This window comes from Periophthalmus magnuspinnatus, chromosome 4 (genome assembly GCF_009829125.3).
Source record: "Periophthalmus magnuspinnatus isolate fPerMag1 chromosome 4, fPerMag1.2.pri, whole genome shotgun sequence".
Taxonomy (NCBI): domain Eukaryota; kingdom Metazoa; phylum Chordata; class Actinopteri; order Gobiiformes; family Gobiidae; genus Periophthalmus; species Periophthalmus magnuspinnatus.
In genome coordinates, this window is record NC_047129.1 from 9,698,188 (window position 1) to 9,715,625 (window position 17,438).

The 17,438-nt window shown below is 42.9% G+C and overlaps 1 protein-coding gene across 1 annotated transcript; it reads left to right on the plus strand.

Annotated features, from left to right (window-relative positions):
* Positions 1-1,379: 1,379 nt before the first annotated feature.
* Positions 1,380-14,821, plus strand: onecut3a (one cut homeobox 3a). Its single transcript, XM_033965447.2, has 2 exons — positions 1,380-2,418; positions 14,529-14,821. Exons 1-2 carry the CDS (start codon positions 1,380-1,382, stop codon positions 14,819-14,821), a joined length of 1,332 nt encoding a protein of 443 aa, XP_033821338.1.
* The last annotated feature ends 2,617 nt before the right edge of the window (positions 14,822-17,438 follow it).

Genomic DNA, 17,438 nt, shown 5'->3' on the forward strand with positions numbered 1-17,438 from the left:
TTTATTTTTTTTATTTTAATTTAATTTAATTTTTTTTTTTAAGTTTTCTTTACGATGATTTATTATTTTGAAATAGCTAGGCTCTCTTTTCCTTGAAGCACAGACACATTATTCAGGTTATCTCAATTTGGTTTGGATGTAGCTGCTTGAAATGCTGCTTTTCCATTTCCTGTACATAGTGGGATTCTCCAATAGGCACCAACTCACTGATAATTCTGTCTGATCTATGTATGTTTGACATTGATGAACTGCTGACCAGAACTGACATAAGAAAACAGTTAAGTTTTACTGAATAGTTTGTTAAGAACTTGACCAAAACATTCGGGGAAACCATGGGCTACTGCAGAAGGCATGTACAATTGCATTTTGTCATATCTTTATTTTCTAATCGGACACTAAAATACATTTTCACCTGCAAATTGATAGATCATTATTGTTTCTTGACTGAACATAGATATTCTGCTGACATACTTTCTCAGTGCATTTTACAAAGACAAGGCCTAAAATTTCTAAATGGTTTGCTGTTTTGTTTTTAAAAAAGATTGAGGTGTCAAAGGTCACATGTATTGAGCAGAATCAGAGAGCTGGCCTCCTAAAGAAAGAAATCATCCTAACCCAGCGCATGTGCAAATGTACTAATCTCCCATAGGCATTTATAAATTATGTATCTTCAGTCTATGAATAAAGATGAAAGAAGTGCGTAACACATGACCTCCTCTTGTGGTTTTCTCATTACACTCCGGTCAGATGTGACACATGTCAATTATTAATATTTAACCCCCGTCACATGCACGGCTGGCGCCGTGTTTTTCACTTTTATCGGGAAAAACAACAGGCATGAGCTCTTCTTATCCGCCTCAGTGCAAATGTTGGCCACGCGGCAGAAACAACACTTCTGATTGGAGGGCTATGTTTTATCTGAACAAAGTGTCTAATGTAATCTTTTTTGGAAAATCTGAGGTTCAGCTTGCAACATGAACAACCCATGACATCTGGGACCAGTGACGTCAGATTGGCCCCAGACGCCAGTGCGCGAGGGCGAGCATCAGCCACGGGGGCGCGCATATGAGCACAGACACGCTCGGGGCGCGGGCACGTTCATATACACACAGACAGCAGAGCAGTGCGTTGGCTAAAGTAGAAGGTGGTCCACAGCGAGAGAGACCCAGGCAGACACCTTCCGCTGAGCACTGGTTTGCGGTAGCAGGGACGCGATCTTTTAAAATCATGCTGGATTGACTGCAGAGTTGCAACTACAATCAATGGCTTGGCTTTGAAATCGTTGACAATTTATTGGAAAGGAGTGTGAGACAGAGCGCCAGTGAGAGGGAGAGGGGGAGCGGACGGCGAGAGGGGTGGAAATAAAGATCCTTTCAGCGATGGAGCTTACGATGGAAAACATTGGAAATCTGCACGGCGTGTCTCACTCTCATCAAACGAGCGACTTAATGAACTCGCCGCACGCGCGACAATCGTCGGCGTCGCATCGGAACTTGGTGTCGCACGGACGGTCAGCTATGGTGTCCAGCATGGCCTCAATTCTGGAGGGTGCAGGGGACTACCGCACAGACCACGCACTGTCGGGACCCCTGCATCCCGCCATGACAATGTCCTGCGACTCAGGGATGAGCCTGAGCAGCACCTACACTACTCTCACGCCGCTGCAGCACCTGCCGCCAATTTCAACCGTGTCAGAGAAATTTCACCATCCACACCCGCACGCGCACCATCATCCCGCGCACCAGCGGCTGGGAGCGGGGAACGTCAGCGGTAGCTTCACACTTATGAGGGACGATCGCAGTTTAGCATCCATGAGCAATCTGTATGGTCACTATCCCAAAGACATGTCGGGCATGGGGCAACCTCTGTCGCCCCTGTCCAATGGTCTGGGCTCTTTGCATAGCTCTCAGCAGACCCTCAGCGCCTATGGGCCAGGAGCTCACCTCTCCAACGACAAAATGCTCTCAACCGGAGGTTTTGAGTCCCACGCTGCCATGCTGTCTAGAGGTGAAGAGCATCTGGCGCGAGGACTTGGGGGCCACGGGGCAGGCCTGATGTCATCCCTCAACGGTATCCACCATCACAGCCACCCGCACTCTCAGGCCAATGGTTCCATGCTGTCAGAGCGAGATCGGCAGACAGTGGTGGGGGGCGGTCAAGGCGCTGGGTCGGGTCAAGTGGAGGAAATAAACACCAAAGAGGTGGCTCAAAGAATCACCGCAGAGCTCAAGCGCTACAGCATCCCACAGGCCATTTTTGCTCAGAGGATCTTGTGCCGGTCCCAGGGAACTTTGTCTGACCTGCTGCGGAATCCAAAACCATGGAGTAAACTGAAATCAGGTCGCGAAACCTTTAGGAGGATGTGGAAGTGGCTGCAGGAGCCCGAGTTCCAGCGGATGTCAGCGCTGAGACTTGCAGGTGAGTGAGGAGACAGCTCCCAACCTGAGTGATGTGGAGGGATCAATTATAAGTCAATGTGGCGAGACTGTCAATAGCTGCTCAAACAGACATTACTAGAAGTTATTAGTCGATTATATCGAGTAAAACTTCATCATGACAGTTGGAGTGTTAAATGTTGGGAGATCTATAGTCTGATTGATGTTACAATCCATGACAGTATAAACAAACACCGGTGGGGATAAACAGAAAAAATAGCTAAAGTAGGGTCAGTCTCAGCCAGTAGCAGTTTTACGCACGAACGTAGCAGTAAGTAGTAGACAAAAAGACCTCTCCTCCGCTCATTCCTGTTTCGGTAACACGCACAGTATTCAGATGAATAAGTACATGATAAAATCTTGTCTTGAAGCCATAGTTTAACTCACAGTCCTCACATTTACTTTGGAATAACACAATCATGATATAGTGGCTTTATCATAGTTGACTTCTCCTGTCAAAGCAGCGCACTGCAAACAAGGCTCGTCTGAGGCCTGGCCAAAGAGATGGGGAGCATGACCTCCTATGGATCAATATCCCAGGTCCAGGCGTCCCTTTTCAGAGGCGCGCGCTGATAAATGATCGATTTGGATGTGAAAGACACGGACACAAACAGATGCGCCTTTCTGTGGCTAGTCTTTGCTCCTTGTGCACTCTGGGCTATCTTGTTTCCAAACTTGGTTCAAGGCCAGCACCGTTTATTAGACTTTATGAAATTATCCGTGTGGGTCATTTTGGTCATGATGTGCGCGCAGTTATCACACGGGACACACTTCGCAGATAGGCCACTCGGGGGTGGGGGTACAATGGCGCTGACACGCGTCCTCCATCTGGCTCTCTTTTCTGAATGACCACTCGTTTTGATCCCCATTGTGCGCTCAACCCGCTTCGCCTTTTCAGTGTAAAGGACACGCGTGGCAGTGGCTTAAAACTGAGGTGTGGATAACCCCCCATTGATAATTGTGTAAAGGCTCCGTTTAGACTTCCAAACGTCAATCAGCTCTTCCGTGCCGTATTTCAGCGAACAATTCAATTAAGCAGATATAGTGGCATATTTTAGTTCCAGTCAATGCCCTATTGAAAAGCACTTAATGGCATGTAAATTGTTCCTTTACGCATTTAGTAGGGGTTCTGGTAAATAAAGATTTAAACACTCCACAATTGTCTCTTTAAGTGCCACTGCTGTTAAAGCTAATTGGGCTGTGGGGTTTTATATCTTCCACACCTCGTGCAAGGCAAGGATAAAGGAAGCCCCCAATTCAGTTGACAACTACGAATTCTTACGGGGTCCCGTAATAACATACCTGGGCACAGAACAAGCCAAGGCGGTTCGCTGTCTTGTCTTAATCCAAATATCCCTGTTAGATGGTGTTTGTGATTTTACTGTAAAATGCACTACAATGAAAGCCTATGATGGCCTACGGTCTGTTATAAAATCGCGCAGCAGTCAGAACTGGCCGGGTAAGTTCAGATGGGCAAAATGACAAATGGCTTGTATGTAAATGAGCGCTGCAACATTTTACTTATTGCATTTAAAATCACCATTATCCTTGGTGCACATGTGGATTGGGAGTGGGAGTTGGGGGTTGCGAGGCTGAAAGTGAGGCTGGGCCATACTCGCTCGGCCACATCAATCAATAAATTCAAATTACTATTCCAAATTCATCACAGTCACACAAATCAATGAAGCTGCCCTGCTTAGCTAATGTGAAAATGCCAGCCAGAGAAACACGTACGCACACACGCGCGCGCGCACACACACACACACACACACACACACACACACACACACACACACACCCACACACCCGCGCGCGCACACACACACGCACACACACACACACACACACACACACACACACACACACACACACACACACACACACACACACACACGAGGTCTAAGGCGGAAAACTAGAGCAGAGAGGCCTGTTTGAGGTACCCTTCACGCTCAACATCCTCCAACAACAGCAGCCGAGCGACAGAACGGCCTACAGGCTTATACTGTTGTGATGGGCTCCCCGCTTCATCTCCGCCCATAATCTACCCACAAATGTAAAACGTAGTCTACACATACATGCCCCAAAATGTAAAACTATACAGCCAGACGTGCAATAGTTGGGCATGGGGGCATTGAAATCTTGCATTAAGTATGAAAACAATTCGTCTATGCATCTGCGTTGAATTCCACACTCTATCTCAATGTATTTGGTTGAGTCAATACGGCCCTGATCAATAAGGATAGCCAGTGCATCTATCAATTATCCCGCCTCAGCACTCTCTCCCATTGGTCTCTCCCTGCCGGTGAGGGGGAGGTAGCCGGAAAGAGTGGCAAGAGAACAACGGTTATAAAAACGCCACAGCCACCTTTTCTCTTTGTTGTAATTACGTTCAACTGTGTGAAAAGACTGATGGTGGTTCTTGTTTAGTCAGACTTGGGCACATACGATTGAGCAGTTTAGTCACTCTTCTATTTCTTATAAATTTAAGATCGCCCTAAACACAAAATGACCAGGGATGGAATGTCTGAAATGTTTATTTTGCTAAGTCATTTCTACCATGTTTAATATTTACAGAGACAGTGCTGACACACCATGACGTACAGGAGTTTGCTCGCTCTTAAAAAAATGCATTTTACAAACACTCGTCCCTAAATAATGCGTAAAATTAAAATGCTATGGCTGTTATTATTGTTAAAATGTATCTGCTGTGTCTTCCCCAATCGTTAATATTTCCAGTGACAAGGACGATGTGCCATGGCATGCTAGGGCTTTCTTCATAATCAAGCACAGTTGGCTTATTACCATCTGAATGGACAGGGCACGTGCCAGTGTGCACAGGTCAAGACCCCCAGGACACGCAGAAAAAACATTGTTTGGGAATGAGGGTGGGAGGCCTCTCTTCACGTTTCAATGGAGTACATGCAGTTTACACAGGCCTAATCCAGGAGTAATACTCGATCCCCATCGGCCCCACCCCCAAATAAACCCCCCACACACACAGTACGCCCTTCACGTGCACACCATGCAGCGGACAGAGTGTAGGGATATTGTAATGATGTGCATCTAGATTAATATGAAAGGTTAAACGTCTGAAGAATTCAAGGAGCTCAAAGAGCGGAAACCTTCTGTTTACTTCACATACAATAAAACTACTTTATTTGGGCCTAAAGGCGCTGGGCGCTGTCTATGGTGCTGAAAAGCTCAAGTCACTTGAAATGCAGGTCTTTCGTGTGAGGACAGTTCAAGGTGGTAGACTGGACGTTTACCAATATTTAGTTAATAGCATTCTTGTAGGCCCTAAACACCATTATTTCATCCAACAGCTTCCACCCATGCGATCAATATTACAATCCACATTCTTGTCACTCAGGCTATCCTCCAGCCCACTTCCCAAGCAAAGGTAATCACAACCTTCCATTCAAATCTCCAGCTTGGCTGGAGAACATAAAATGAATACAAAAGCTATAGTCAATATTTTGGAAAACCCGTCAAATACAAAGCTAATCGAGTGTTGCTCTCTTTTTTTGTAATTTAAAGCCAATATAATAGATTTAATTGGATGAGATATGATGGATGCAGGATAATCTAAAACAGATTTTTTCATGGAGAGATGGCTTGATGTTAGCCCACGAAATGATCGATTGCAACTTTAATAATTGATGTGTAAGGGGAAGATAGGGGAGTAAACAGTGCAGCTGCGGTTTCAGTGCCTCGTTGTTCGTTAAGCACAGCATCGTGTGCTGTAAGTATGAGACCCTTCGTGTACAAGGAACGCCTTTGAAATCCTCTTGTGGGAAAGCAACAGTCATTTTCTTAAGGTTATAGCTCGGGGCTATTTGTCCAAATCCAGTGTTCAGTGTTACTCCCAGCACAGGGCATGACATCTCTGGTCTGGTATCATTATCTGTGCCTTAAGTACGTAGCATATCACACATACATTCATTTCAATACATCTAGTAAGGAAAAGATACATGTAAACACGTGGGCCATATATTACAATAAATGTATACTCTAAAGCTGCTTCTTTGGGAAAACACACTACATGTAGCTACATGTCACATCTCCGCCTCTGCCAATGTATGTGACCAGGATGCAGAGTGCGTCAGCGCCACATTGTTAAGGCCGTTCTGGCGAGTCCTGAATCGGTATTGATTTCCATTCCCTGGCCTCTCCTTCCCATCGCTGGAGCTGCGCCATGCAACCCCCTCCATCTCCAGCATGCAACACCATTTCTCCCATTAACGGCTCGGCCTTCAGAGCGGATAATAAACGCGCGCTCCCACAACGCATAGGCCTACGTACGGTGTTCCATCTACAGTCAAAAAGGCTGACTCTGAAATGTGAGAGGTTTAGCGTGATGGGAATGTGCAGGAGAAGTTCGCAGACGTTTAACCTTTTGGTTCATTACACAAGCCACCCACACTGGTTTGACCATTCGACCTCATTATTCAAATAATGTAATTTTAATATAAATCAGATTAGTCTGCTGAACTGGCAGTGCAGCAGGAGTCTGTACTGTCTCCACTTTTAACCCTGCCCTTTGCGTACGAACACTTTGATTTCAATGGGGGCGTGCCTACGGCGATTTCAAATGCAGTAGTGGTCTACATGGGCTCTCTCTGTACAGTCTCAAATACCGTCTCTTCTATTTTAGATGATCAATTCCTACGCTACTCCGTCGCCCCCTCGCCAAACCGGATCGATAGGAGAGAATGACCTTTAAATCAAATTGCTGGCGGAGCTCGCTGAATACACAGGGCTGGCATCAAAGGGTTAATGGCCCAGCGCGCATCGCATTCCCAGGCAAAACACAAAGAGAGGCCAGACCTAAGACAATCATAATTAAATCTCATTATTCATCCTTGTGCTCAGAGTCAAATGACCGCGTTATTTAGGCCTATGCCTTATGTCTTCGTGAGAAGTAAACCAATCAGAGCGCCTCTTGACCTACCAAAAGCTGATGAGGTTTACGTAATGGCAGAGTCAGCGGCGCTTTTAAAAACGGCTGCTGTGCAATTAAATGTTGACCAGGGCAGCAGGAACTCCGCCCGCTGTTACATAACACGAGGGATGCCCAAAACTCTTCTCAACACTCAGAGATTTTTACAGACGCTTAATGGTAGCCTTTACAGCCAGTAGGTCTGTTCATATGTTGGTGATGTTAGGTCCAGATATGAGAGTGACCTTATCTCTGGTTCTTCTCCAGAATCCACCTGCACTGGCAGAGCAGGGAGGCTGCTGCTTATCTCAGGACCTGATAGGCCATCTCTTATTAAAGCCCTGATAATGGCTTGTTTAATGTGTATGCTAAGAACACAAGACAAGGACAATGTCTTCGCAATTAAAGAGAATAGAAAGACGTGTAGCCAACTGTCTTTGGCGGAGAGCACGCAGGATGTCGTTTCTCTTTTGGCCATTTATATATTGCAGCTTTTAAAATGATCCGATACCCTGTCGGTTATCAATACAACACGAATACAACATACATGACAATTAGCCTACATTTTGAGCAATATTTTATAGGAGTAAAACAATAAAAACACTCTAGTTTTATTTCTAATAGTCAATGAAATGGAGTTGTGGCCATAGAGGCCTGAGCTAGTGAGGTGCGCCACCCTCAGCGGACTCTGCGCTCACGAGCCATGTCATGAAGAAAGAGACCTGGGCCGACCTTTTCGGGTCTTTTTGAAATCAGAGCCCGAGGATGGTTTGTTCAGAACCGCTGCAAGTCTCTCTACATCGGTCGATCACAACCAAACCGCAAACACACAGTGCGCACTGACTCACAGAGCTTCTCATAGCCACAGATGCAACCTGAAACTCCGGTTGGGCAACCCCACACAGATCAACAAAGGAGCAAAACGACTGTGAAATCAATTGATGAGCGAATCGATGACAACCCATAATGCCTTTGTATTAAATGTTATTAGATATAACGAACTGGTTGTCCGTTGGTCCACTTTTCATTATTTCTTTTATGTTTGAGGTAAACTATTTAAAACAGAGCGATACGCAAAAACGCAACACTGAAGAAAGATTTTAAAAAAACTATAATAATTTGCACACATTGGCCTATCTATACACTCACGTTTTGATAGTAAATTAGAAATAGAAATTCTTATTAACAGCCCCAAGAGATCAAATGCCAACTTAAAGGAATAAATAAAATACAAAAAAAAAATAAAAAAAAAAAAATACAAAAAAAATACAAAAATACAAAAATACAAAAAAACCAACAACAAAAAACCCAACATTTTAAAACAAACAGCACACGTAATATAAAACATGTATAAATTATATTCAATTCTAAGCCTAATTGTCTATGATGTATTTGAGCCGTTTACAGTGTTTATTCTGACAGGATAAATCCGAGGCGTCAAGACATTTTGTCACATGAACGTACACACTTGTCACGCATGGACAGTGCAACATTTACAAATATAATTTCCAAAAAGTAAGTATGCGATCGGGATCTTTTTAATAGGCTGTTGTAATTTATTAGTATTTATCTTTACACGTTTCAGTTCATCGCGTCATGCACGCGCACACTGTGCTCCACGTGCCACACAAACATATAGTTTAGTTATTTAGTCTAAAGAAAACACACACGAGTGGAGTATGAGAGCGAAGCGCACCACTGATACTTTATAGAAACCTCTTCATTTTAATGTGATGTACTTTAATTTGACTTTATACATTTGCCTCTACATGTTATATAATATAACGAACAAAAGTTTGATGTATTACGCGCTGTTATTTTTGTTTGAATTGAAAATGTGATGTACTTTATTTCCTTCCAAACCAAACCTCAATCTCATATTAACTGTATGTGAAACAACACAGAATAAAACAGGTCATTACTAACAACACGCATAACTGGTCAATGCAATTATGGATGAAAGGCAAGTCCAGATAAGAGTAAAGAGGCGCACCGCGGGCCGCGCAAGGAAAGTCTGATTTTATTTATTTATTTTTTATAATAAATAAAAATAAATCCAATTAACCAACTGCATCACATCAGTGCAATGTTTTTTATTATTATTATTTGTGAATATGTTTATACCAAATTGTATCAATAATACAATGAAATAAGATAATACATTACTGCATTAGGTAAACTCTCACAGTGTTATGTATTTATATTCAGGTGTATAGGTATATTTTTATGCATTCAAACTAAACTAAACTTAGTATGTCTTAACATATATTGCAGTGATCTGTGAGCGCGGGAGAGAGTTAGAGAAGGCAGTCAGTGAATTGCTTGAGTGTTATTGAAGTGCAGGGGAAATGCCTCGCAGCTGAGTCGTGGCAGAAGGCAAACAAACACATTGTGTCGCTTTATCAGTATATTAACACCAATTCTCAGTCATTACATTAAGGAGTATTGAGCTGGAAGTGTTTTGGCCTGGCGAGAGCTTGGCACTGCCCTGCAGTCGAAATGGAATAACTGCCACAATGCACAGGACGCGCAAATTCACAGCAGTATCAATCTCCCACTAAAGAGCGCGCATGTTACTTAAAAAGGATCCAGCCGAAATTTAAGATTAAGCTTTGTTCAGATCTTTGTTCACTAATTGCTTCAACAGTGAACGGTATGTGCTGCGTGAACGCGCACAACGGGAGCCTATAAATGTGTTTATTGGTAAATTAATTAAATCAACACACACTGACCTCGCGCGCTTACGGTTCTCACACGGGATTGAGAACAGCTAGAACCAGACGCAAAACAGTCCAATGCGTAATCATGGCTTCATAAAGCACACAGGCACAATATGAGCCACTTTGACTTTCTCATTATGAGCAGGAAGGGCATGGTAATCAATAAATGATTAATGCTGATATGGGCGCGTGCAGGCGTGCTGCACAGGTACCTAACAGGTGATGTCCACATCACGTGCACACCTCCAATTAACATATCCTCATTATGATTTTCAGCAGCGAAAGAGCGCGGCAGGCTTTCTTTTCGCCGTGTTTTCGTCCATATTCCCGCCCCTTCATGAATCTCTCCTCTCTAGGCCCACTCCCCTCCGAGGCATAATTAATTGGACGGACTGAATTTCACACACGAATTATTCACGAATCTATCGATCGATATTGAACACCCAGGGCCTTTCTCTTAACCTCGCTTGGTTTGTCGTGAAGCAAAGAATATTAATGTCATCAGGAAAGGGGTAAAGGGCCGGAGTTATATCGTTTTCATCGGAGCGGATTTAGAGAAATCACTCATTACAAAATTTTGAAGAAATCAGTATGACCCTTGAGTCTATAGACTAAGCAAAATTGCCAGTAGTCAAGATTGAGTGCGCTGCTATTTTCATCAAAAAATAAACATCAAAAATAATTATGGAAAATAAAACGCCTGAATGTGTTCAAGAATAAATATTGAATTTGCGTGTGGTAATGAGAGCTACAAGACGCAGGGCTTCTTTCAAAGAGAGTTAGTATTTCCATATAAAGCTACTTCCAGACATTACCAAGAGCGCTTGTGCAGCAGCGGGGTGCCCACTTCACAAAACACTCACCAAACCAGGATTTCAGCTCTTGTCCGGGTGCTCTTTGTGCATGACTTTATGTCCGTCTCTCAGCTCGGTGCCTACTGTAGCTCTAAAAGCTGCAATGATCGATTTTTTTTTTCTTTTCTACGCCGGGCTTGGTTCAGTAATCAGGGCCCCCTTCCTCACAGATCGATTGATATTGATTACTAAATCCAGCGCCTGTAGCAAAGGCAGCGCACTATGGCGCCCCGTGCAGCCAGGCCACAGCCAGAGCGACACCTGTCGACAGAAAGAGCACAAAGCACACACAATGAGCCAAGCGGTCGATGAGGAGCAGAGCGTGACTGCACGCTGCAAAGATGGAGAAAAAAGAGGGCACAGGCTCGGCTGGATGTTAAACCTCATTCAGGGAGGCACTTACTTGTAATTACACTTTTATGCTTTTAATGGCTACAGACAATCTTGGAAACGACTTTATCTGTGACCACTTAAAACACAAGTGGCAAACCACACTGTAAATACACTCAGAGAAAAAAAAAAGTAAGTTAATTAAATTTAGTTTATTATAACAATATAATAAAATATGTTTAAAACATTCAAAAGATTTAAATAACGCTGATGTGAAAATGAGTGCATTTAAATATATGTCACAATATAAAATTAAGATGTCAAGTGACATATACAGTGTTTTTTTCCTTAATTAAGAGCACAACTTTTCTCTACAGAATACAGTACTTCATGAGGCAGAGCTGTGAAGCAGAGCCGTTGTTCCACATCAAACAGACTGAAGCTTAGTGTGTTTAGGCCAGAGACTGTATACAATCGCCTTCCTGCTGAGAGACAAATCCCCTCTCACACAAGTACAGGTCAAACAAGAGGTGCACCTCCGCTCACTGTAGAAATATCAGCCCCGCAATATGGGAAAGCTACACCAGGAAAACCTCCATACACACAGCATTAGTAGAGTGTAAACAACTTGATGATCCTAAAAAAGTTTGGAAAATTAGAGAAGAAAATATGTGCATACAACATACTTAAGATGCATAAAATTAATTTTGATCTCAAGATGTAGAATGCGATGTCTTGATCATATAAATTATGTTCATTTGACTGGATACCGGAAACGTGACAGGTCGATCTGTAAATAAATCAATTGTGTGTATGGATCTGTTATGAAAGGGATCAAAATATCTAAAATATCACCTCTTTACATTAAAAAAATCATGTTCATTAAATATACGCCAGCATAGCAGTTAAGTCTAAAGTAAGTCTAGGGATATGGATTTTTCCTATGAAAAGAAAATTTATAACAAAGTTAAGTACCTTTACTATATTACTCTGCTACCACTGTTCAGCTCAGCATAGCAATTACTCTAATGTAACTCATTATGACTTGATAATTAAAGCCACAGCAACAAGGACAGAAAACATGCATCCTTACTGTGATCGAGCTTGCATATCCACAAACCTGACTCTTATTTGGCCTGCAGGAGGACCTTCTGCTTGTGCCATTCAAATCTTCCACAGACATCTAAATTATTTATCTTCATCTTCAGCCAAAGAATGGCTTTAACTTTCTATTTCTAGGGAAACATATATATATATATATATATATATATATATATATATATATATATATATATATATATATATATATATATATATATATATATATATATATATATATATATATATATATATATATATATATATATATATATATATATATATATATATATATATACACGAAGATAATTTATCTTCTTCATGGAGAATATTCCGAAGAATGGCTTTAACTTTCTATTTCTAGGGAAACATGGAGGTGCCACTTTGGTAAAGTAAAATTGTGATAGATTATCAGTTTCACAATGTTTGCACATAGAGTGCACAAGTGTATATTGAAAGACTTTTATAAGTGGCACATTAGCATGTGTTGTTGCATATATATATATATATATATATATATATATATATATATATATATATATATATATATATATATATATATATATATATATATATATATATATATATATATATATATATATATATATATATATAGCTGCAGTGTTGATGAAATATGAATATGATGGATGGGCCAGCATGCAGGTTAGACATCTGTAGTAAACAGATTGGACTGCAATGGCTGATCAATGGGCTCTGTTCCACTGTAATTAGACACAGAGCGCCACTGCTTGGCTCCAGCCACTTCAGCAAAATTCACCAGCGGCCCCCAGTACATGCACACATAACATGAAACCACAGGAGATGCAAAAAAATCTGTCCTTAAATGCATGAAGAAGCTCACATTCACAGAGCCACAGTGAGACGTTACTGAAGTCTAAAAGTATAAGAGGCAATACGAGTGGCAGGCAGAAGGTAGAGGCCCCACAGGGATGGCATGGATAAGTCTGCTCCTCTTTCCAATTTGCTGTGGCTTTATAGAGACAGTAGGGCGGCCTTGAGGGACACACAGGTTCGATTGGTCCCTCGGTGGGGGGACATGTGACTGCCGGGCCAGTGCCTTTGCCTTCCTCACTACTTCCTGCCTCATGGCGCCTTTTAGCCTGCACCTGTCTGCCTACATTCACCCCTCTCCTACAAGTGCTCTGCATTACAACACTTACCCACAATACAACATTCTATTAACTATTAATTTTGCTGTTCGCTGCCAACAACTCCAACACCTCCTCCCCACTGGCCCCCCTCCCCAACGTAAAGGCACACACTTGCTACAATATCTTTTGAAAATTGCCTAGTGTATGTGAAGGGGCTCATATGAGTGTTTGTGTTTGCGGGGGGAGTTGGGTTATAAATACCCTCTCAGAGCTCAATAGAGTGGGCTCCAGTGGGCTCTGTTTGAAGTAGCAGACTGCAGACCTGCTGGGGGGGGTAGGGGAGTGGGGGGTGGTGGGGGGGTTCTGACCTCAGTCCCTACAGAGAACCCCCCAATTCCTACAGCAAAGTCGGTCAATATTTTCTCTTTCTCCGTACGCTCTACCCCTCCCTGCTCTGCTTCTCAGCTTGTCTCTTTGGTTCTTGAACACATACACAAATGCACACACTTTGTCTAACTCCTCCACCTTTTTCTGTTCTTACAGCCCTCTTTTCTCTACAATAATTCTTCCCAGCCACATCTGCTCCTCCTTTGCCTCTCAATTCCATACATATGTGCTCACAAAATGCTTACTTTTGTGCAACAGTCACTCAGTCCCCCATTGCGACTCAAACTGCATTAATATTGAATCAAACAGCAGTGTCTCCAGCTAGCAGGCAAGAGCCAGTCCCTCTCCCCCTTCACCCCTTCCTTCTCCCTCACCGCAGGCTGGCTCCCTGTCTGCACTCTGCAGGATGGAAGGAATATTCCCACTGGGCAAGAGGCATGGATTAGCTTTAAATCAACTTTAATATGGCAATAGAGATGGAGCTATAGGATTTGTCAGTGTATAGTTGTATAGTGTCTTTCCCTCCACATTGTATATTTGTTGTTTTGTAATGAAATATATTACTTTTGTATATTTACCTTGTTTTATGTGCTTTCTCCCCTCTGCCTCCCACTCTCATCCTTCTTCGTCCGACCGCCGCTGTCTGTACCAAGCCTGCAAGCGTAAAGAACAGGAGCAACACAAGGACCGAAACACAGCACCTAAGAAGCAACGGCTGGTCTTCACCGACCTGCAGCGCCGCACACTCATTGCCATCTTCAAGGAGAACAAGCGCCCATCGAAGGAAATGCAGATCACCATCTCCCAGCAGCTTGGCCTGGAGCTCAGCACAGTCAGCAACTTCTTCATGAATGCACGGCGCCGCTGCGTGGACCGTTGGCATGACGATCATGGAACCAGCCCGGGACAGCCAGGCACATCGGCCACCACCTTCTCCAAGGCCTGAGAGATGGAGAGGGCCTTCAGAAGGTCAGGAGCTGGGCTGGGACAACAGTCATGGGGAATTGGCTGTGAACCATGTCTGTGAAAACTCCACCAGGTCCTGGCTCTCTGAATGTGTCCTCTTCCGGAAAATCCTTCGTGCCATGCAATCATCTTTTCTGTCAGTCAAAAAAGTCAAGCTCTCACCTGAAAAAAGCATAATTTAAAAGGTGAATTGAGAAGTCAGGTCCACTGCATTACTCACACAAGGACAATCATTGATTCTGTCTCTTTTATAATGAGAATCATTTTGGGCAGTTTTGTTCCTGATTAAGGAGAGTTACCAAAGATATTTTTTTGTTGAATAGTACATCATATTAATGCTGGCCTCCCTCACCACCTACGTAGCCACTCAATCTGCATTTAGTCCCAACACACCTCTTTGTGTCTGCCTCTTTTACTCTTTCACATCCCACAGAAGCAACAAGGGCAGAAGAATGGCAATAAATCTGACACAACAGCACATAGCCTTATTACCACACTCCGTCCTGCACACATAAGGCCGTAAGGACAACAACAGTCTTTCAGATTCTCTGCCCAATCACCCCCTCCTCATGTAGTCTCCTTCATTCCTCAGCAAAGGTATTCCCTGATGGCCAGCCATTTCAGAGAGCAGCTCAGCCTGATCATACAGCAAACTAATGAATTGAAAAATGAATCGATGCAGACAGAGTGAGCGGGGCCTTGACCCTCCTGAAGGTTAAACTCCAGACGCTCAGCAGAAGATACTCAGGTCTTCCTGGTCCTGGTCTATATTTTTGCACAGATGTTGAGGGCCTATAGGGAGGCGCGTCAATGTTACTAAAGCCAAACGTGTGTGTCTCTGCACCCAACAAAAGCGGAGAGTTGGCCCAAAACTCTGGACATGCTCTTTGTTCTGCTCAGAGCCTTTCTCTGATCAATACCTGAAGCCCAACTACAATGATCAGGCATTCAGCCCAACTACATTAAAGCTGCTAGAAAAGCGTGTACAACGTGTACAAGGAGCACATAGAAACCAGTGGACACAGGGACAAAAAGGCCTCACTACAGGAACAGTTTCAGCACATCACCTCACAGGTCATGTATGCGCCAACAGACCAACAGTGCCCCCTGCTGCCAACGACACACATGTGTATACAGCTGAGGAAAGGACTGAGAAAGAGGGAGGAAAAAAGTCACTAAATGCTGAGCAGAAGTCATGGCACAACACTTTCAGGCCCTCACAGCTCTTTGAAGACGGATCAATAGCTAACCATTATCCTATTGTTGTTCCTCATCCAGCCAGTGCTGGTGCGACCAGAGGAGGGGGATGGTTAAACATAAAAATAGAAAAGGCTTTGGTCATTTAGCAACTTTAGAAAATTTACAATATTCAGCAAACATGACCCAGATCACACAGACCCACAAAGGGACCAGTGCAGAGTAAAATGTAACAGGAAGGCTCACTGAGGTTGCATTTAGTTTGCATGTATTTAGTTTTTGTGTAAATCACCATTCATACTTTCTAAAATAACCTCAACAAACGGCATTAAACTAAATCTCCTGATTTCTCCTAAATAGAGGTTAGTAGCTAACCCTAACCAAACCACCAGTCTACATGTTGCTACATGCTACAATAATTAGTGCCAATGTTTACTGCCTTAATGCAAATCAGAGAAAGTGGTACTAGGTTCACACACAGCTACAGGGCGACCCAATGACGACGGGCAGTGTGTGCCATAGCAACCAACAATCAGCTTTTAAAGGAAAAGTATACTTTTTTAGTAAAAATGAAAAACAAATTCAATTTTAAGGCATACAATAACCAAACCTCAAATAGAGACGCCACAAGTTAAAATGTCTCCAATGCATTTGTGGACACATTTTGATGAAGCAAAATCATTCTATCTTTGGTTCTCTACCTCTTCTGTCCCCTATTGCTCCTCTCTTCTCTCTCTTTCTCTCTATACTGATGCGGGTATTTAACTAGTACCATAGACACAAAAGTTTCTATTTCTCGTTACTATTGTGCTCTGTTGTGCAAAAAGTAAGGCACCTTGTTGATAAATCAAAACAAAAAGGAAAGACTTTTTAAAAGAAAAAAAAGAAGGATGCAAGGACTGAGGCCACTGAAGGACATTTTGTTTGTTTTGTTTTTTTGCATTATGTTGATAAAAACTTGAAGGAGACATTTACTACATGAACGTAAAAATAAAAAAAACAGGGAGTTGCTGAAGAAGAGAATAAATGATGGACTTTTCTCTTTCTTGGCTTTTCATGGACTGTGCTGAGCCCCACGAATGGGGTCAAACAGAGGAGGACAAAACATGACCTCCAAATGTCTTGGCTGATTCAGTGTATCATGGAGGGTGGGGTGAGGGCATCTCTTGGGACTCAATAGTTATCTATACGGTCTTAAGATGCAACTGTAGCATTTTCAACAATGTAGTCAGATTAGCAGTGCAGATTAGATAAGGTGGTCATTATAGATGAGTTATTGAGGGCAGGGACTAAATTCATGTTGCTGTGAGCAATGAATGAAAGTTGCCCAAGGATGATGCGCTAACATTGATTTGTGGTATACAGTTCATATGTACGTAAATAGCTAGATTCAGCACTAG